Source organism: Cuculus canorus, chromosome 1 (assembly GCF_017976375.1).
Source record: "Cuculus canorus isolate bCucCan1 chromosome 1, bCucCan1.pri, whole genome shotgun sequence".
NCBI lineage: Eukaryota > Metazoa > Chordata > Aves > Cuculiformes > Cuculidae > Cuculus > Cuculus canorus.
Window position 1 is genome coordinate 183355101 of NC_071401.1, and position 22782 is coordinate 183377882.

At 39.0% G+C, this 22782-nt stretch overlaps 1 protein-coding gene across 4 annotated transcripts in view; it reads left to right on the top strand.

Annotated features, from left to right (window-relative positions):
- The first annotated feature begins 2775 nt into the window (after nt 1-2775).
- Nucleotides 2776-22782, top strand: part of KCND2 (potassium voltage-gated channel subfamily D member 2) — a 268704-nt gene continuing 248697 nt past the window's right edge. The window contains exons 1-3 of one of the 4 annotated variants that reach the window (XM_054056444.1): nt 2776-3171; nt 3866-3994; nt 4856-6032. In XM_054056444.1, the coding sequence (XP_053912419.1) occupies nt 4918-6032 (1115 nt within the window). In that variant the 5' untranslated portion in view covers nt 2776-3171; nt 3866-3994; nt 4856-4917. Of the gene's footprint in view, nt 3172-3820; nt 3995-4855; nt 6033-22782 lie in introns of those variants that run through there. The other 3 variants (XM_054056445.1, XM_054056446.1, XM_054056443.1) reach the window with 3 other exon arrangements.

Genomic DNA, 22782 nt, shown 5'->3' on the forward strand with positions numbered 1-22782 from the left:
GTAGACAAAGCAAATCTGTGAAGGCAAGGAAACTGCAGAGTATAACTACTTAACTTTGTGTTGATTGCATGTTTGACTAAAGAATTATTTTTTAATTTACATTATAGAACAAAACATCTTCCTCTGTGAGACACATTCTCAACCTCATGACCTAGTTCTTCAGTAAGGCTGTGATTAGCCCTCTAGAGATCCTTATACCAGACTTTTTGTGATTAGAAGATCTCAGGAATGTTCCATTAAAAAAATAACAACAATAACAAACACCACGCCCCTCAAAACAAAATACAAAAACCCCAAACCTCTTTTGTTCACACTGAGAAGCATTCAGATCTTCAAACAAGCAATACATGAGGCAGAAGAGACAGATCAGTAGAATATTCTCCTAAGTAATAACCAAAATGGGGTTTGGAAAAAAAAAATTGTGTATCGAATAAGTAATTTTGGTTCCTATAATTTAAAATAAAACAAAACAAAAAAAGCCCTTCACATTATTTGACCAAATAGTAGAGAAATATGTGGCTTTTTTTTATGGAAGATATTCTTACTAATCCAGATGGGGGAAAACAGCATATATTCACAACTCACTTATCGTCTCATGATTTTCTGCTTTTAGTATTGAGTGTACAAAAGTACTAGCATAAGAATGTAAGAACCGTGAAATTATCTTCCAGACTGAAGTGGAAGGAAAGAAAAAAGTCAGAGGTACAGCTGAATCTTGTGGTTAAGGCTTACAAGATGTCTTTAAATATTTGTAGTGTTCTTTCCTCAGAAGGAAAGACCACTCTCTTAATGCTAGAGAAATCAGGAAGAGGAGATGCACATGTACATTCAGTCTGTAGAGAAAATTCTTGGTTTCAAACATTCTAAATACTTACAAAAATATTAAAGAAAAAATTAAATGCATTAATATAAACTTATGCATCAGAGTTTTATTATCTTCTTTAATCCTTAGAGAGTTCTTTGTGCCTCATGACTTTGTAAAGTATTAAGAAACAGCTCATATAGGAGTCCATTGTACATTCCCCTTAGTACCATTTTCTTCTTTTCCTACAATTACTAGTATTTATTTTCTTCACTTGAAATAGGATTTTTGTCTCATTTGAGTCCCTGCTACTTAATTCCTACTTGAAGCCATAATCCTCTCTGTGACATCATACCAATCGCTTCGTAGCTAATTCTGATGTCACAGACTTTGACACTTTATGTACCAGAATTCAGCTTTTCTTAAACGTACAAATTCTGCAGCCAGACAATTTCAAGGTGCTAAACTCAAGACACAAGCTGTGAAAGTCAGAGTTCCTGGTTACCACTACTCAGTACTATATTAGTGGACTTCTTGGTTGGTTAAGAAGGCAATAGATTATACTCTTTGGCTTTTCCTTCCATGATACTGTTTCTGAAGGGAGTCTCTCTCATACACAGGCTGTCCAAAAAACTTAAGGTGAGCTCATCATTTTTCTAACTAGTCAGTGGCATCACGAAAGACTTCGAACTTGGACTGGTTTCAGACCTCCAATTTAAACAGACACAACGCTGTAACACTACGGGATACCCACTTGTCCAAATGTTTAGTTTGTTTGGGGTTTTTTTCTGTTTCCTGATGAAACATGTAAGTCCCTGAAACAACCTGAAGACTGCAGCAAGAACCCAAGTGATTCTTTAACGGAACCCATTCTCTTCTCTATAGACAGGGAGTTGTCAGCGAAGAATTCTACTCTGGAAAAATTGCAAAGGAAAGAGCAACTAGAAGCAGCAACTTTTCTGTCAAGCTAGGCATGTTAAAAAATAGTAGCAGCTATTGATCACAAAAAGAATCTATATCTGAAAATGAAACCTCTTGTGACTATTTGTCAGAAAAGGAAGTTCTGTATTATTGCTTCAGTGCTGAGCTAACAGGACCATAAATTGGGCTTTATTAATTGCACCAAATCAAAACCCCTAATCTTTCACATGGGAGAAGAACATCTGCACAATTGAAAGCTCAATGCCTACAGCTAACCAACTAACTTCAAATTAATGGATTAATTTATAGGATATAATCTAACACCACAAAACCAAACCAACAAACTACTTCAATAAAACTACAGAAAACATCTATTATGTGGTGTGATATTTTATTTCATGTGATTTGATATATGTGACGGAACCATCAACACAAGTCTTGCTATACCAGGAATAACACTTGAACATTTTTAAACCCTTCCACTCTGCTTTTCAAGTATTTCTTATGGGAATAGCTTAGAGACTACATCACTGATAATGCTCATCTTTTTCATGGGAACTTAAACAGAAGCTAATACGGATTGCAGTTGAGAGTATTACTAAAATATAGAAAAGAGATCATAAAATCATAGAATAGTTTGGGCTGGAAGGGACCTTAAAGATCATCTAGCTCCAACCCCCCTGTCATGGGCAGGGACATCCACTGATCAGGCTGCCCAAGGCCCCATCCAACCTGGCCTTGAACACCTCCAGGGATGGGGCAGCCACAGCTTCTCTGGGCAGCTTGTGCCAGTGCCTCACCGCTCTTATAGTGAAGAAATTGACATACCTCTCAAGCTTCAGAATAGATTTGGTTTATTTTTGTTTCGGGGCTTTGGGCAGCCTGATCTAGTGGGAAGTGTCCCTGCCCATGGCTCGGGGGTTGGAAATAGATGATCTTTAAAGTCCCTTCCAGACCGAACTATTCTATGATTCTATGATTCTATGAATATGCCTAAAATAGGTTATCGGACTGGGAAGTTTAGTCAGACGATCTTCAGGTATTCAGGAACCGATCTGGTGTGCGGTTCCTTTGGAAGCTCTTATTACTACAACGAAGCAGACGCACGTTAGAAGGAGGAACGCCTTGTGGTACCCCGATGAGAGCTCTGCGAAGAAGACACCGCGCGCTCTCGGCATGTTAATTACCGAGTCCGGGCAGCCCCTCGCCTTCGCGGGAGGCCTCGCGGCGGCAGGCGGAGCCCCGGGACCGCCCGGAGCGGGGCCGCAGCTGGAGGCGGCGCGGGAGCCGCCCAGCCCCGCAGCTGCCCCCGGCGGGGAGCTCGCTTCCCGTCATCCACACGCCATCTAGCGACGGGAAAAGGGGGGGCGGCTTTGCACGGGAGCGGAAAGGAAAGGAGGAGGAAAAGGCTCCCATACCCGTCCCGGCTCTCGCCTTTCCCAAAGCTGGTAAGAGCCATTTGGATATTGCAGCGAGAACTCCGGAGAGAGGCTGGGGGCAGGTTGTGAGGAGCATCGCCACGCTTCGCTCCCAGGCATTTCATCCCCTCCCCATCCCTTCTTCCAGTAAACCTCTTCCCTTGAAAGGAGGTAGCGCTCCCGAGAACCCCCCGAGATGCCTCACCTACAGCCACCGCCCGCTCCCCGCCGCCAACTCCGTCGGGTTCTGTGCGGCGCTGCCGGCGCAGGGGCTGGACCGCGCCACCCCACTCACACACACACACACAGAGACAGAGGCACACGAGGCGCACACACACACACACAGACGCGGACACACACGCGCGCGCTCCCCGCCTGCCCTGCGCAGCCGCCCGCCGCCCCTTTGTTCCGCCCGCGGAGCGATGCCCCGCGCGGCTGCCGCAGCCCCGCTCCGCCGCTGTCCGCGGGCGGCTCGGCGCGGCTCGGCGCGGCTCGGCCCGGGGGGGGCGGCGGGGAGCCCCGCGGCAGGGCAGGGGCGGCCGCCGCAGCCGCGCCGCAGGATCCGCGCCCCGCGAAGGACGTGCTCCGCCGAGCCGCCAGGCGCGATTACGTGGTGTTTCCCCCCACCCACCCCTTGAACTTGTTGCTCGGCGCTCGGCGGAGGGGGGGTGGGGTGGGGGTGGGGGAAAGCCTTATTATCGATGTCCCTTTGGATGCGATCAAGCTTTCTCAGGAGCAACTACTTCGCCGCCGTTGCCGGCGGGGCGCGGAGATCGAGCGGCTGAGCTCTCCCCTCCTCCCCCCCGTTTCCAAAAGTCTCTATGCAACTGAGCGCTCTCGCCACACTTTCCAGGTAGGTGCCGCGGGCCGGAGGGATTGCGAGAGCGGAGTCGAGGGGAAAGGGCGAGAGGAGGGAGGATGATCCGCTACGAGCCCCGCGCCCCCTCCCCGCTGCTCCCTCGCCCTTCGCCGGCCGCTCCCGGCGATGCCCCGCGCATCCCACCCTCCGCGGGTGTCCCCGAGGTCCCCGCTTCGTCCCCCGCCGCGGCGCTGCCCCGCACCACCTCCTGCCCCGTCCCGGGGAGGTTCCCTTTTCCCGGGGGGGGGGGAGCTTCCCCCGCGCCCCTCTGCCCTTCAGCGCCTTCCCGACACGGAAAACTTGCCTTAAAAGTTTAATGCTGCCTCCCGGAGCTCCTCCCCCTGCCCCGCCGGCTCCCGGGGCCCCGAGCCCGGGTCAGGAGGAGTCCCCGGGGCGGCGATCAAGGTCAGGGAGAGCATCGTTGCGGCTCCCGCACGGGGAGGGCTCCGGCAGCCGCGGGGAGCGGAGCGGGGCGAGGAGGGGCGGGGGCAGCGGCTGCGGGAACATCTCCTTCCAGGTGGCTGCACCGCTGCACCGGGGCTGAGAGCTGCCTCCCGCGGGTAGCGCTTCGTGGACCGTAGCATCCATCCGGGCGCCTCGCGTGGACCTTGTATCCGAAGGATCTGGCTGCTAGAGTGACTGCTTCGAATACGTTGATTTCCAAGTGCCACGATTTATTGTGCTAACTGGCTAAGCGGCCCCTGGGAAGGATATTCTGGGATGAAAAAGGGGAGGAAATTAAAAGGAAGCAAAAAGATTTTTTGGTTAATACTGAAAATTGCAACAATGTTCAGAAATTCTTTTGCCTCAAAAATGTGTGAGCATTTGTATTTTTCTTTTCCCTCTCTATTTTAGTGGCTGGACCAGAACTGTCTCTAGATTGGCTCTAGACTGAGCTGTAGTAGGTGTTTGGGACCATGGCAGCGGGAGTAGCGGCTTGGTTACCCTTTGCCAGGGCAGCGGCTATAGGATGGATGCCAGTGGCCACAGGTCCCATGCCAGCTGCTCCACGGCAGGAGAGGAAGCGAAGCCAGGACTCTCTGATTGTGCTGAATGTGAGTGGCATCCAGTTCCAGACGTGGCTGGACACTTTAGAACGCTACCCTGATACTCTGTTGGGCAGTTCGGAGCGGGACTTCTTCTATCACCCTGAGACACAGCAGTACTTTTTTGATCGGGACCCTGATATTTTCCGACATATTCTCAACTTCTACCGTACGGGGAAGCTTCATTATCCACGTCAGGAATGCATCTCAGCTTATGATGAGGAGCTGGCCTTCTTTGGCATCATCCCTGAGATCATTGGCGACTGCTGTTATGAGGAGTACAAGGATCGCCGGCGTGAGAATGCCGAGCGCCTGCAGGACGATGCTGATACAGATCACGCAGCTGAGAGCTCCCTGCCCTCAATGACAGCTCGGCAGAGGATGTGGCGGGCCTTTGAAAACCCACACACCAGTACACTGGCTCTCGTCTTCTACTATGTCACTGGCTTCTTCATTGCCGTCTCTGTTATTGCTAATGTGGTTGAGACAGTCCCCTGTGGGATAAGCCCGGGTCACATCAAAGAGCTGCCCTGTGGAGAGCGCTATGCTGTGGCTTTCTTCTGTCTGGATACTGCCTGTGTCATGATATTCACAGTTGAGTATCTCCTACGTCTGCTGGCAGCCCCTAGTCGCTACAAATTTGTGCGCAGTGTCATGAGTATCATTGATGTGGTTGCCATCATGCCATATTACATTGGCCTAGTGATGACAGATAATGAGGATGTCAGTGGGGCTTTTGTGACACTACGAGTCTTTCGTGTCTTCAGGATCTTTAAGTTTTCCCGCCACTCACAGGGGCTGCGCATCCTGGGCTATACCCTGAAAAGTTGTGCCTCGGAGTTAGGCTTCCTCCTCTTCTCACTCACTATGGCCATCATCATCTTTGCCACAGTTATGTACTATGCAGAGAAAGGTTCATCAGCCAGCAAGTTCACCAGCATCCCTGCAGCTTTCTGGTACACCATTGTCACCATGACAACACTGGGGTAAGTGCAGCTGGTGTTTGGTTACAGCCAGTGTTTCAACAAGTGTATTGGCATGAATGGAAAATACTGAATTTAAAAAGATGTTGATAGAAAAAATGCCAGTGTAAGTTTTTGTTGCAGAGCTTTATGAACACGACTCATCACTTCTTTCTAGATTTTACACATGTAAGTGAGTTAAAAGTGTTTCTTAACTTAAAATAGCCAAACAGCAAAACTGCAGATAACCTAAAAGGCAAACAGCAAAATGAAATAAAACAATCTTGAAACTGTTTGGGTTCTTTGCATTTTTTTTCTCAGATTTTATTGGGTTTTGGATAGTGAAATTGGAATATTTTATGAATATCTGGGAGTTATCAGTGGATTTTTAAGGAAGTAATGTGTTTGCTGACAGGACTTGTTACAGTGTTGCTAAAGTAGTGATAATTGTAAGGAGAACACAAGTGCAATCTTTGAGTTCGATCACACACAGAAGTATGTGGATCTGCCATTTTCCTTGAAGTGATGTATTGATATAGACTTGGATATTGAGTTTGGTGTTAAAAAGTAATTTGTTTTCACGAAAATAAACCAATACAGATACCTTAATCTTCACAAAAAATATTCCTGATATTATTAAAGACACTGGATAAATTTCCTTTGATTTCCATGGACCTATAACTTGTGAATGATAAGTATGAAGCTACACTGACGAGTGACGGACTCTGGAAAATGAACTGAGTAAATGTGAGACACGTGACAGATCAAGCATAAGGCTTAAAAAGATGATTCTAATGGCAATAGAAATTCTCCCAGAGAATTAGGAGTTAAAAAATGTCATTGTTGACATAAGACTCCAGTGCAGTTTAGTGGAAAGACAGGAGATAGTGTTTCATAAACTCTCTGATACCAGTCATATCGGCTGATTCTGTGCACCAAGTTTTAAACTGCATTTATCTGTAGTTATAACAGGGATTTAGAAGGCTGACTAATTTGAGAAGACAATTTTTTGCCCTGTTCTTAATTTTGAGCTGTAAATTAGCATCTGTGAAACTGAAAATTTGTTCATTCCTTAGAAACTGTCTAGTTATTTAATAATTACAAATATTAAAAGTCAGACTTTTCACTTTTATGAAGACAAACCCCATCATTTTATTAGTCAAACATTTTGCCACATCTTGTTGGGACTGTTGAGATTTATGAAAAATGTATAACTTTTAAATTTAACAAAATGAAAGTGCATTATTAACTATTATGAAAAAGTTGATTTATTATGTGCAATTGTAATTAGTTGGGAAACACACATACAAAACATTGAAAAAGATAAAGGGACTGTCTTATGCCACCATTTTTTATACAGGGCTTTTATCTTCAGCGTGATATAACAAATGAAGATAAATATAATGCATTGTAAATATTTCATACTACTTGTAAGGGCAAGTTATGCTAAAAAAGAGTGACAAGAGCTTTGGGGATTTTAATCTACTTTTTAGGTTCCTGTTTTTTTTTTGGTTTTTGTTTTCTTCTGGTAGTGACAGACTATTTTCTTCTGGTAGTGACAGCAGAAAGGACAAGTTGTACAACTAAATAGTTCTGTAGCCCTGTATTTTCTAATGCTGATAGGTTTCACCCTATATTTTTAATTAGAAATGAAAGGATTTCAACAAATTAGGTCTTATGAATTTACCAACATTTAGAATCTATAATCTTATTATAAAAGAGCTAGAGCAAGTCTCTGTTTTTTGTAACCAAAGATGGGTTTTGCGTGAGTCATTTTCATGGTCTTGGGCAGTTTGGGCAGTACTTGTCCATGGTACTGAACATCATTTTGCCTTCAGTTTTGTCTTCTGTTTTACAGTCAGTTTGCAAATGATTATGAATTGGGTATGGTATCTATTTGGCATTGCTATGATTTGTTGCTTTCTTTCTTTTCCTTTTTCTCTTTTTTTTTTTTTTAAGTGTATTATTCTACAGTTCCAGGTTTTGAGGTATTAGTTGGAGTAAAATCTTCAAAAGTACTAATGAGATTTGAACGTCATTAAAAATCTCTTTGAATAGAGCCTAAGAACCTATTTTCATGTTGGCAGCCATACAATATTTACGTCCTAAGGGGGAATAAAAAAGATTAAAAAGGATACACTCATGCTTGCCTCCTTTTTCAAGGTAGTTTGCACAGAGAAAGTTTTGAGTAGGTTGTACAGAGATTCAAATTTCACCCTCAGAAGTTCAGATATAAGTTCAGATATGACAGACATCACATACTTCTGGGAAATTTTTAATCAATGCATTAGCTAGTTGATGTCCTTTTAATAACATCATGATAACCATATGAAGATTACATTTAAATGTTAAATAGATATATGAAAAATTTAAACAGAATTAACATAATAAAACTTTGAAGTCTTTTTTAGATGATGCAATAATTACACAAAAAGAGGGGGAAATTATAAGCAAAAGCAGCAAGGGTCAGTGAAAGCTGATTGTAATTAGAACTGCTACCTTTGTGCTCTGTGCCAAAGCTTCTCATTTACTAGTACAGGATTCATGTTCATTTTTAATTTTAGTTTTAGCTGAATTAGGGCTATATAAATGGACTGTATGTGGACAACTTTCTCCCTCTAGCAACAAAGCTGGATGAAGTCTATGTTTTCAATGACAGTAGCACACAGCAGGTTATGGGAAATATTACGAAAATGCATGAAGGCTAATGCCAAATAATAGATTAACATAAAGTTAACTTTGTGAGTCTTGGTGTCATTCTCATATTTTGCTAGATAGCAAGGGTATTGAGTAAGCGACCTTTGCAATTTGGGGAGTTATTATCTTGGAAGCAGAGCTATATTTCTGAGTTCTGCATGATTGCTGAGCAATTAAAGTGTCTTTAAAAAACATAGATTACATTTTCCTCTGCAGAGTGCCAATGACTTCAAACACTACTATATTTTAGCCTCCAAGGATATCCCAGCTATTGACTGTTCTTGACTGTTCAACTCGAGTAGTATGTAGCTGTACACAGAGATGTTATGTGAAAGAAGAGGCAGAAAGGAGAAGTGAGAAAGAGAGAATGGCTGAAAGAGAGAGAGATGACTCTAGAATAACAGCATGCACTCTGCCAGAAACTGAGCTGTCTGGTTTAAAATTTCTAATTAGTGGTTTAACAATATTAGTTGTAGCAAAAGCAAAAGTAAAGTAGGGACAAAACAGGACAAGATAATAAAATTGAAAGAGGTCACAAAGCAGATTGTGGAGATTCAGGGTAACAAGTGAAAAGCATCAAAATTGTGGGCATAAAGGTAGAGAAACAGGGTAGTGAAACCTGGCAGAGGTCTATTGAACTGGGACTGGCAGACTTACGTGGGCGCTTGTGAACATCTACATTCATAATGACACAGTTATGTCACTTTCTGCTGTCACCTTATAACATAATAATCTAATAACTTTCCTTCTTTCCTGCCAGTAGCCGGGAAATGAGCAGGAATAGTTGGTAAGGTTTTGGTGGTGTAAGGGTGACGTTTGTTCTCAAAACAGGCAGAGCTGAGGTGTAGTTTATGTTTTATAAACATATTATACTTTAAATAAGGAACAGTGCTCTTCTGTAACTTGTTCTAAAGCAATCTCACTGCTATATTAAACTTTTATATTTATAGGCTTTACATTGGGTAGATTTATCAAGTTATACAATACTTTTGTAGACGAGCACAATACTTTATGAAGGGAAGGTTGAACACAAGACTATTCATTTATTTGCTTTGGTTGTGTAAACTAGAGCTGTGCCTTCCAGAAAAGATGAAGCAACTCTTCATTTCAGTTGTGTGTTAATATAGCTAATAAAGTATGAGGAATCCCATCTAAGATATATCAAATTCCCTAAAGACTTTATGATCAAGCAGGTGACTGGATGTGACAACAGGCAGGCTCAAACTGTGAAGAGGGGAATAGGGCAATGGATTTAATTTTCCTGCACATTCTGTTCTCTCCTGTCTTGACTCCTCTCCCATTCTTGTTGATTCCCTATGGGTACATTCCGTCTATTTGTTTTCTTCACTTCTCCAAACTACCACTTTCCATAGTCTTCCTGTTTGGGGATTTGTTTGTTGGCTTGACACCTTTTCTCCCCTGTTCAAGACAAGTTTAATGTTCATGTCAAGACTCTTCTGGCTTTATTTTTTCAGTTTCTTTGTTCCAGAATCCTCATTCATCCTTCACCATTGGATCAAATCTTTCATTCATCATCATTCATTTGACCTGAACTTTCCTCATAACAGGTTTTTTTTCTGACCTTTGTTTGATAGATTTTTTCCTTATGAGTGTCATAAAATTTCCACATCACTTTTTCTCCCAAATGCCAAGCACGTTATCTTGTCCTTTTCTGACTATTGTGAGTGCCTTTAGTTTTTTATGGTGTCTGTGTGCAGTTGGAAAACATCCATCTCTTCAGGACTTGTAAGAAAGAAATTGAGTCAATAAAATCTAACGAGAGCACAAAATTAGAAATCTTGTTTTGTGAACAATTTCATGAAAAGTTTGACAATACTCTTATGATTACTTTTACAAAGGTAAAGATTAGCAAAGTTGTAGTATTATTTCTGTATCTCATACCTACATGTTGGCTTGCTCATTCATTTTGTGTATGGTATTTTCAACCCTCTTTCAAATAGCATTTTTCTATATTTGTATTCTTATATACAACCTAGTGAATTTTGTATTTTAGAAATGTGTTTGATATCTCAATTTTTTTTCTCTTCACAACAGAGATTTTTAGCCTGAACAGTTAGAATACTGTATAGCAGGGGAGAGACAAAATGTAGTGTAATCACCTTCAAAGCACATTACTAGATATTCAAACAGGGCTCCAGGGAGAATTTGAAATATTGAAAAGTAAGGGTCATTTTCATGGCAGTAAAAAAGTAATAATATTTGTTCTCTAATAAAAAGATTACTCAAACTGTATTGTGCTGTTGTTGGCTTGACAGAGAACATGAGTCATGCTATCTTTATTTAGTTGCCCTGGGACCCGCTTTCCTATTCCAAAAAATCCTGAAGATCTTTTAGAGGAAGAGGAGTTAGCTTACTTCACACTTCAGCATGAATTTCCTTCAGTTATGAAGAGTATGATAGTGAAGCTTAACAAAAAGATCTTTCTGCTCAGAATGAAATTTATGTGCTCCTGTGGTAGAAACAGATGGAATTTTGTTTTATTGTTTTTAATGTGAGTCAAGAATAAGACTAGTGTGGCCCAAGATGTAGCAAAGAAATATGCTGACTTAGTACAGCAGAACAAATTGACTCAGAGAATAATTATGACTGGTGCCTGATCTATTAATTATGGCCTATCGTTCAACTAATCCTCAGTGAATATTGTGATTTTAGTAATATCTCTAAGTGATCTAACACAAGAAGTTCAAACTGAGTGATGACAGTCTGTACTTGACTCACATCATTGTGCCTCTGTCTAAGAAGAAAAATTTGCACTAGAAAAGCCACATAAGTCTATGAATACAGTATCAGAAATAGGACTACTATGCCAAAAAATCTGGAAATGGGAACTGTATTTCTGAAAATGGGAACTTATAAATATTGCAGAAATAAAACAGTTGTCCAAAATAAGTTGAGAACATCTTGCAACTTCGGAGCGGCAATTAACTTTTCAGACATTTGAAAGAGAGTCTAATGAACTACTCCCATTACTTGATTTTTACGCTATTATAGTCCACTGGCAGCAGTTCATAATTTGCATCATAGTAAGCTGATAAGAGAAGAACATTGTAAGGAGGGCCTAAGTGACTAGATTGCTAGAAAGAGGGGATAGAAATTAGAAATACAGAAGTTAGTTTAGACTCGATGTTACCAGGTTTCATTAGCTACCTGACAAGAGAGCTGCCAGCGTGTTGGGGAAGATTTTGTTTATTTCTCTACCTATCATTTATTGGCCAATAGAAGGGAGCACAGATTTTTGAGAAATACATTGGTTTTAAACCATCTTTTTTTCTGTATTGCTCAGGCAGTGGAGGAAGGGGTTTTAAATTCATAGACAGTGCTTTGAAATGATAGCTCTATGCTACTTTTCCCAGAAAAGTAATAGGTACCATGCTTGGACTTGCAGGAGACTTTGACTCTTGTCATAAGTAGTTGTGTAAATTCTACCATTATTTCTTAAGTATATTTTGCTGGAGCATATGATTTGGATACCTGTACTTATGGTAGTATTTTATAATACTCCTATTAAATAAAAAGTTGTGGATTTTGTTTTGACAAAAAAAAAAAAAAATCAATTTACACCAAAGTACGAAAAGAAATATACATTATTTCCACAGCATAGATTTAAATAATTGTGAATTGCGATGAAATACGAAATAGTGCATTTAACTAGAGCAGTTGATGTGCAATAGGTTTAAATGCTTTCTAGTAAAATACTATGTACAGGTATTTTCTCAAATATGTGGTGTGGAAGGCTCAGATTTAAACATGAGCACATACAAAGTTCACATGACCAGTATATCAGTCCTAGAATATTTTAGCTTCAGTAAAAAAACAAAAACCAACAAGATTCAGATCTATCATAATTCAAATGAGACTGCACTCTTTTTCATACACCAGCATAGACACACCTTGTACATTATTAGAAAGCATATCCTAATATACCCAGTCATCAGTACCGAGTTTCCACTACCGTCATGTCAGATTCTAGCAGTTAGGTCATTTGCAAAAGCTAGCAAAACATTAAAAGACTGCTATCTGTGTAAATATTAAAGATACAAAGGTATTATTCATATAAGCAATCATGTTATTTGCATATTTAGAAAAACAGTTTTCTTTCTTATATTCCATTGAGCAGCATTGTTCCCTAGTTGTGTGTAGACCTCCATCCTGAAGGTGAAAACCTTTGGAGCCACTATGTAAACGTACTCAATTAGGGCTTGATTTTGCACTGCTATAGAGAATGCGAGGTTGCCTAAAAACTTACAAAAATGTTATTAATATGAACACAGTAAAATTTTGCATATTTATAGTATTTAGGAGCCGTATGTTGCATTTCATCCCTTTTTTTCAGTTTCATCTATGTTACTGGTTTCTTTGATCTGGTTGGCTTAAGAGTGAAGTCAAGTCTTACAGACACAGAAATCTGGGTTTATTAGTTTATAGGAGACAAACACTGCAAGGAAGATTTCTAAAGGCATTTAGGTATCTGGAGGTGTGGATGGGCATCCAGCTTGAATTCCAAAAAGAGGCTTAGGTGCTTAGAAACACAAAGGAGAAGAGTTGAAAATAAATAAGCTGGGAAACTGCGTACCTAGTCACCTTAGAAAACATAGTCTTATCTGCACAAGAATAACTGCTGGGAAAAATAGACTAGTGTGCTGAGACTCTGGGTATGTCCTACCCCTACCAGAATCAAATTAATCTTATAAGGGTTCGAGTCTTCTCAAAATACAGCATGTCCTATATTCACATAACATTGTGGAAGGAGATAGACTGTTGTGTGTATAGTATTCTTGGGAAAGAGGAATACGTAATACAAATAAAAAAAAAAAGGTAATATCACTGAAAGAATAACCTACAGCAGCCAAGGGAAAATACGTATTTTGATCCTAATTTTCCTGTCTGTTTTTGAAATGAACAGTTTAACTTGAAAAGATATATAACATGGGTTATGACATGCAGATATTGTTAAATTAGTGAAAATGTTTTTTAGAAACCAGGTGCAAAATTATAAAACAGTGTCATTCAGGGAATTCTGTTTTTTCAAAGAAACATCCGCACTAAGAATTTATTGGCCAATAGGTCTCATATTTAGCTTATATACAGTAAATTTGTTAAGATGCTGTTGTGTGGTGAGAAAAGGTAAACAGTAATCCTCAATTTAACCACTGAAGATTCATCCTCTCCCCTGTTATGCTGGCAAATGTTTTTATTTTGTCTTTATTTTTTTATATATTTTATATATTTTATGTATATTGTTTGTAGACTTAACTGGGAGGTTTGAGAGGTACTTTGCCTGCATTTACTTTTTAATTTTTTTTTTTCAGTAATATAAGCTTTGTAAGCATGTTCTATAGCTCTGTTAGTTGATTTTTACTTTAATCTGTGTTCCATGAAACATCTTTAAAACACATTTCCTGATTCATTGTATAAAATGTTATTTTCTTGAGGCAAGCATCTTGTATCACAGTTCTTTCTCTTTGAGGAAGCACTGTGATTTGTGAGTTAACTCTTAACCAGATGGTGTCTAGCTCAGATTCAAGTCAAAAATTAACATATGAAGCAGAACTCCCAATATTAAGAACACTTGTATAGTTTTTCAAATTCCAATCTATTATAATATGAACATTAAAATAAAAATGTTATAAAATATTTATCTGCAGAAATAAATTTGGCTGTTTGATTATTGAAAATTCAGTTCCCTCAGATAAAATTTCTTATGGTATGAGAAAATATAAACTTCTAGGAACTTATTTAATTAGTCTGAGTACTTTCGCAAATTAGAATCAAATTAAGTATATTCCACTACAGTTTTAAATCACCTTGGATTAAAAGATAACTGTGAAACTCCATAAAAATACTTATAATGATCTAATTTTATGATAATACATTAACATGCATTAATTAGTTATTATTTTGGAATAGAAGATATTTTGACGTCAAACTCTACTTTCTTCAAATGCATATCCAGAGACGTGGTTTTTTTTGCATTGTAATTTGGCAGATTCTCAAAATATTTTGGCTGATACACAGGGAACAGTCTTTCAAGTTATCACTTGCAAGCTTGGCCATCCAGGCATTCCTTGTAAATGGCTAAGAATCAGACTGTGAGGTTGTGAAGGACGTAATTTAACATTGTGCAATATCTCACAGGACAGTGTCAGCTGCATCCTAACTCATTGCTTCTTTCAGTAAGATGAACCAAAAGAGTTTTCTGTATGAGAACATATGTAATGTGAGTGGGATCCTTTACTCTTCATTGTTGTTACTGTTCATCTCCGTCTTTTTTTTATAACCCAAAAGAGGAATTTTATTCCTGTATTGGTGGTCTTACTTTCAGTTTCTGCAACTTTCATCTCTCACACATGCAGCCAGTTAACAATTTTCTGAGCATCCTTATCAGCTGTGGACAGCAACTACTGCACTGTGCAGGGTTGCTTAGGAACAAAATTGATGCTCTTTGACATGGTGGATTACAGCTGCAACATACTGGTCTCCAAACTCCCCTGCTTCCCACAGAGGAATGGAAAGTAGAGAGGTTGAAGATACTTCCAAACCTGACTGCGAAGAGGGAATATTTTTGGTTTAGGATATCTGATCATTTCATTGTTGGTAAATAACAGGTTAAGATTTGTGGCCTTTCTTTTGAAAACACAGCCACACCAAAAAATACTTAATAACAACTCTTTTTAACAGCAGCTTTATAATATAAATACCAGCGTATCTTGTATCGCTTATAGAACTGAGATTTTTTAGCTTTTCTAAGCTTTTTGATTTGCTTTGGTTATTGATGCATTTGTTTACATCAGCTGATCAAATCCATGTTGAGACATGGATAAGAAGAGTTGGGGACAGGCAGGACTAGACAAGCAGAGTATATACACCTATTCTCATACACGTAATGAGAATTAGATAAGTAATAGGTGCAGCTATTTCTTGTATTTATTTGATATGTGTCTATCTAAGATGAAACTTTGAATATTTGCATTGTAAACTCTAGAGCAATTGAGAATATAGTCACTATTTACTTTTTTGGCCCCTGGATGGAAAACTTCAGAGACTACAAACAGAAGCTTTCCTGCAGACAGATAGCTTAGAGTAAATCTGTCCACAGACTGGCTTCATGCTTTGACAAGTTCAGTATTAGTTATTTTCCAAGTGAAGGTGAAGCTCCAATTTTATTTGATTTGCTTTTGAACACAATAATCAAACCATAGGATGCTAATTTGTGTCAAAAGGTGCTGAGTTTTAGAGGTAAATATATAAAGGAAACTCCTTATGAAAAAATATGTGAAATATATGCTATCTATCTTGGACCGCGTGCTATTTCGGGCACTTGTCTTCCTTCACCCCATGTCAGTCAGATCATTGCAGAAATCATAGCTGCTGAAGGACTATAACTATCATCATTCATCTGACCTACAATTTCTTTCATTCCAAGGCCCAAACTTTTGAAATTTAATGTATTAAATCATTCATGAGAGAAGCGAATTGCTAGTCATGCTGGTGGTTCAGCCTCTTGCTGTATTGGCAGAGCTGTGACAGCCTCTCTCCTCCTCTGGGGAGAGGCACAGCTGTAGACCACAGATGATGCTGTCTGACACACACAACCAATGACTTCAAAATACAGACGCCTTTGTGCAGCTGTGCTCACATGTCCGATAAAAACCTTGTTGTGGGAGGGCAATGTAGCAACCAGTTTTGTTTCAGGTCTCTAGAAGGAAAGAGTGCCTGGAGTGAACTGCACAAATCGCTTTGGATGCAAGTGTCTTCTCCTGGCCACTGTCTTCTCCAACCTAGCTTCATACAATGATTACAACACGCTGTCTGTAAGAAAGTGGTCCACAGAGTGGATTTACAGTGGGTTTGGCCATGCAGTGGGAAAGAGATTGTGGGTTTTGCAACACTTTTCTAGAAGGTATGTGAGCTTTCCCTATTTCTCTATGTAGACACCACATCTAGTGTGGACTGCTTCCTACATTTTTGCAAGCAAATTAAATAAATACAGAGAAAAGTGCAAGAAGATGTGGAGTACTGGATAGGACAATGGTTTGACCTATGGATTTGGAGCCACATAAGTGGGTTTGAGAGATACTCGTGTCAAAAGGCTGAAAACAGACTGATTCCTTTCCTTAGTGTCAATGGTGTTATCTTCTGCCAAAATATACTTACTCATACCTATTTTCCAGCTCACTAGGTATACTCAGAAGGTCTTTTACTTTCAAAGCAATAAAATCCAAGTACAGCAGAAAGGTTTCCTTAAATAAGCTTTCATGTTGTCTGTGTACAGTTCTTTTCTCAGTCCCTATGTTTGTGTGGAAGAATATAGCTATAGAATTTATAGATTGTATCTTGGGTGTGTGATTTTTTAAAGGACACAATCAGGACATACAACTCTTTTAAAGGAGACAAGTAGAGAATACTTTTTTTAAAAGGAGGCAATTGAGGCATACTTTACAATAGAATTATTACAGAAGAGTCTGGAGGTGGAATCCAAACATGTTTTTCTGCCAGTTGCTCACCACCTCTGTGATTTATAAGCCTTAACTTACTCCTCCAAACTTTAAATCCTTCTGAACTAGTCATTCTTGTCTCAGGAGGTAATGAAGAGAAGCAGGCATCTGGAGATGCTCAGTCCTCTGCACTGAGTATAAATAGAATTTATTATGATTAGCAGAGACTTAAATATTTAAATACCAAGTGAAATAAATGAGATAAATCCCAACCTCTGTGTCTAGCTGGTTTGGTCTAGACTCCTTGTTCCCAGTTATATAACTCTGAAAGGCCTATAGCATATTTCTTCCAAAGATCCTAGCAGATTACATGCTTGGGATTTGATGACAATTCCACTTTATCAAAAAGGCAATGTGGCTTCTACATTTAAAATCAAAATGTTCTTGTTTTGTGTAATCCTCAAGACCATTTCAGTGCTTTTTTTTTTTCAATTTTTGGCAATTTACAAACAACATTAAAAAAATTGAATTAGGAAAAAATAAGGAATTTTAATGTTTCTGCTGATTCAGTAGAAGCCTCTAATAGACCGAAAGAAACATTTAAGTAAGTATCCACTGTAATTTACTTCAATAAAGAAGTCATTCTTCAAATAGCAATAGTTTTGAATGAAGATATGGAGAGCTTGAAAACCTTAACTTTAGAGTTGTGAACTATTTGTGTTCTGAATCGGAAACCTAGGGACTGATTCACATGTTGGTCTGTTTCGCTACTGTCTATTTTTGAAATGCCCCAGTGTAGAGTTGTCAGGCATATTCCACAAGCCATTATTTTAGTGTCTTCCAGGACACATTGGAGCCCTAGACTGCAGTTAGGCGTTGCTGATGCATAGCTCTGAAGCAGTCTGAAAGTCTTAGAGACACACTAAAACAAATTTCAGTGGGGACACTCTGTTCGTTTCAGTACTCATTTTCATATTTAATTCAGCTTAAAAATTACCATTTTCTTAAAAGCTGCTTCCAAACTGGAGCACTGCAGAAGCTTGAGGGCCGTGAGAGACGATTATGGTTGAAACTGTTTCAGAGTTCATATCTTTTTCTCTTCACTTTATGAACTTTCTTCACTTCTCTACAAATCATGCCTATCTGTCTGGTGAAGAAATTCTGTAGTTTAGTATGAAATCCTATTATCAACAATTATTTGGTTTAACTCATTGTAGTTGTATTTCTTCATGTTCTGCTTTTCCAGAGCAGCAAATCTCAAATTTGTGGAGTTCTGTACCAGTGTGAAATAGCCATGTTTCCTTCAGTACGTTTCTGTTTTCTGTAAGATTTCAGGAAATCATGTTCTTTTGTATATTAAATGGCATTTTTTTTAATTTATTTTGTGGGAAGAGATGAATATACTGCAGAAGAAATAGTTCTTTTTTTTTTTACCTTAACTAGGCAGCTTTATCATAAACTTCCAAACAAGTTCTAAAGCAAAAGTACTCTCCTGCCTCACTGCATCAGTACAGAAAATTTGCTTCTCCTTTGAGAGGCAAGAGTGATCATTTAATAATTTGGGAAATTAACTTTGATTTAATTATGTGAAAAAAAACCTAGCGATCCTTCCATTTGCTCTTCAAGTAAATGCCTTTTACAAGTTTGAAGAGTGATGGTATTGATGGGAGAGAATGTAGGCTCTTCAGATTCTTGCTTAACTCTAAGCTGTCCTTGGAACAAGTCCTTCTATGAAGACAAGTTTTACGTACTTCTGAGACTTGAAGTGATATTTTTGATCTGCTAGCCACTTTTCCACTGTCTTAAGAAAACCAAATTGAGAACAGGGACCCATACAATGTGTCTGCAGTTAAATTATTCAACTGAGAGTTTTGTTAAGAGAGAAATAGATGAAGACAATGTTAGAAATCTGAATCATTAGAAATCTGAGTCCTTCAAGAGAGCAGTGTGATAGTGGCTGTTGTTCTGCATCAGTGTGGGGTGATGGGATATGAGGAGGGAGAGGAAAGGTGCAGGATGTTGATGAGAGAGGCCCAACAACAAATGGCTTAATAAAATAGCTGTTTTAATAAGATAGAGTAAAAGAGGAATATATATGTAGGTAGTATAGGTAGTAAATCTTATGTCCCTTCAGATGCTGGGAAACATGGATTTATGTAGCATTGGATGGATTGTTCTACTCACTGCAGAGACTCTGTTCATGGAGATACGATCCTCCTTTTTGGTGCTCTCTGCTACTATATATATACATATTTTTTTTTTTATAGTAAAACAACTCTATTCATAAAGGATGTTCTCATGAGAACTTCTTGCTGCACTTGTAGATGAAAGCAAGCCCATGTAGGTGGCATAACTACTGGTACTGAGCTGCCTGCAAGCTCTTCTGTTACAATGATCTGGTCAGATTTATCCTGCAGACAAGATATTTGTACAGCACAGCATGAAGGCCAAGATGGGCATGCAGGACAGATCTACTACACTTACTCAGTTTTACTGTTATGTGTTTCACAACTCTTCCAAGTACTATTGTCTCCCAGTCAGGCTCACTACAACAGGTTTGCAGGTAGAAGAGCTATGTACCTGTTCAGACATTTTCATTACTGTAGTATAAGAATTGGTAAATTATTTACTGATTTTGTTTACTGAATTTGATAAGAGAATTATAAAAAATGCTAAGAACTTTAGCAGAAAGACTAAGGTAATATCAACGGTGAATATGTTCAATTAAGTATCTGGAACTTATTCCAAAAGAAACCTTATATTTCTTCTAGAAGTTTCACAATAAAACAACAAGAGCTCCTGCCATATAAGGTAATAGAAAATCTATTCAGCAGTCTTTCAATCTATGAATTAAAAACACTTATTCTTTCTGCATTTTTGTAGAACAAATATTTGCGAATAAGTGTCGTATTTGGATTGTTCAATCTGAATTGCTTCTGGAATTTCAGTTCAAGGCAATTTTGACTTATCATCCATATATGGAATGCGAAAATGTTTTTAGAAACAATGCTATGAAAGAATAATTTTGTCTTATGATGAAAGGCTGCATTCCAGCCATTACTGTACCATTCTTTTTTGACTGAAAAAAACAATTAGAAAAGTTAAATGAAAAATATCTACCAATGCATATCAAACACAAAAGACACAAGATCTGCCTTGGGAAGTACTTAAGCTGCAGATAGTGGAAAGCTGAGAAGATATAATGAGGGAGGTATCACTATATTCTTGCCTTTGCTTTTGTCTTAGCCACGTCATTTGCTTCTGGCCACTTGATAGGGGTGTTGGGCTAACTGGCTTCTTCATCTCACCCTCTCATATTCTCAGTTAATGGAAATGACTTTACTGTGGGTTGGATCAGGCTTAGATTAGGGAAATAAACTGTTCTATATTTTTTTTCTAAATTATTTTAAGGAACTATGGGCATTGGACAAAAGATAGCCATTCTTAATGGTACCAGATACCAAAGGTTCAGAGAGTCCAAGAACAGCACAGAGCTTGAAAACTCTGCAAGTAGAAAACAGCTGTTCTAAACACAGTTATTTCTTACATCTCTGTTTTGTTTAGCTGTTTATATAATCAAAGATTGTAATCTACAAGGTGATGAGAACATATGTCAGCTTCAAAACACTTATTCTTAATAAGAATTTCAATGCACGATGAATAAATGCTGCAGAACCTGGGAGTGCTGAGTGCATTGCAGTATTTAGTGTTATTCACTTGATCTAAAGCCCATGAAAATCAATTAGAAACTTGTAGTTGACCTGAGAGAACCTTTCATCAAACTTGTGTATGAATGACTCTAGCAAGATATTAATGAGGACAACTATAATTTATTTGAATTATCTCAAATCCTAAAGATATAAACAAAACTCTGTAGCTGTGCAACAGAGATTCCTGCAATAGATGTATTGCTATCAATACTTCGTACAGAAATAGTACGAAAAAAGCAAAACCAGAGTTTAGTTGTATTTATTGAAGCATAGTTTTATTATCAGAAATACAGTGAGACAGTAGATACCAGCTTCTGGTGTAACTGATTTATTTTGTTTGCTGTTGATCAAGAGGAAGCTGTAGGAGCAAATAATAAAGCCTCTCCTCTGGTAACATGGACGTTGAGTCATACGTGGGATCCCTCCCCGAGTATTTCACAGAAATTGATCATAATGAATACTGGAGTAGGGAACTGGCTCAGGGTTTCTTACAGCTAAAAGCGGAACAAGTTGGCATATTTTTTCCCTTAGCTTACCTACGTCTTCTTAACTCACAGAAACTTTCGGGCAACCTTGAAAGGATATCACACATTAATAGCATCAGAGAACATGACAGCCAGAGCCTGATGTAACTAATTTTGGACCAGTACAACAGTGCTATTTAGAGCAATAAAGGTTTTATCTGTTAGTTGATCTGCTTGCTAAAATAGTTGGTGAAAAATGTACCGTATATTATATTGCCTCATTATCCTGCTGATATAAAGGACTTTTAAACTGGTAGTTCTGCCTATACTTTGAGATTGTCCTGCTTAAATATATTAGGATGAGGTCATATATAAAATGGGTATAAAGAAGAAATACTCGGTTTCCTAATGAGAATCTGTCAAACAATCAGTTAAAATGAATGACTGGCTAAGACACGTATGTATCAACGACACAATTATTATATGCCCTTCTATGCTTACTTGCCTTTGCACATTAAGATCCGTCACTCCCAGTGAGAAGGCCCACACTTTCTTAGGTTCCTCCCATATATGTTGAGCATTAGCTAAATAAATTGTTTAATGAAAACCAAATTTACAGTTATTTTCTTTTTCCAATGTGAGATACGAATGCCGATTCTGAAAATCCTGGAAGAAGGACTGAGAGGGAGTAGGTTTTATTCATAGGTTTTATTCAATTTAAGAGCATGTTGCAGCTTTGTTGGCATGGATGCACTGCATGAGTGACTTTATGCATATTCACAACTGTTTCTTGGAAGGAAATGGCTTATTAAACAGTAATCATATAGTATGTGTAAATGAGTTTTGTGGATAAACACATATTTATCCTCATTGCCTGAGATGAGTTGCTGACTAAAAAAGTTTTTCTGATGGCATTTACTCTTTCAGGGATTTTACTAGCCATCTTTTATCTGGTTTCCTTTTCTTCCTGAGCAATTTCGGTTTTCTTATCTCGTATGTAAATAATGCTGATTTTTCTCTGTTCCTCTTGAATCACATATTTAATGAAAAAGAATACAGAATTCAGAATTGTCTAAATATGAGCCTAGGTGAGATACCTTAATATATCTGTCTGCTTTCAGGTGAGCTAGATCACTCTCTGACTGACTGACTGTGATGTCTGCAGTGGGAACTTAAACACTAACTTGTGCAAAAAACTACATATGCACACCAGAATGTCTTCACTTTCTACTTGAATCCCATTCCGGGACAGTGAAACGAACTGGCCATGAGCTATGAAATCTTCTCCTTTTTCTTTTTTTCTTTTTTTTTTTTTTTTTCCAAATTTTAGGCCCTGTTCTGTGTAATGATCTAATCCAGCTTAACTGCTCCATATTCCATTTTCAAGCTTCCTTCCCCATGATGCTTTTTCCTAGTGGCGTTGTCCAATCAAATAGAGTAACATTAT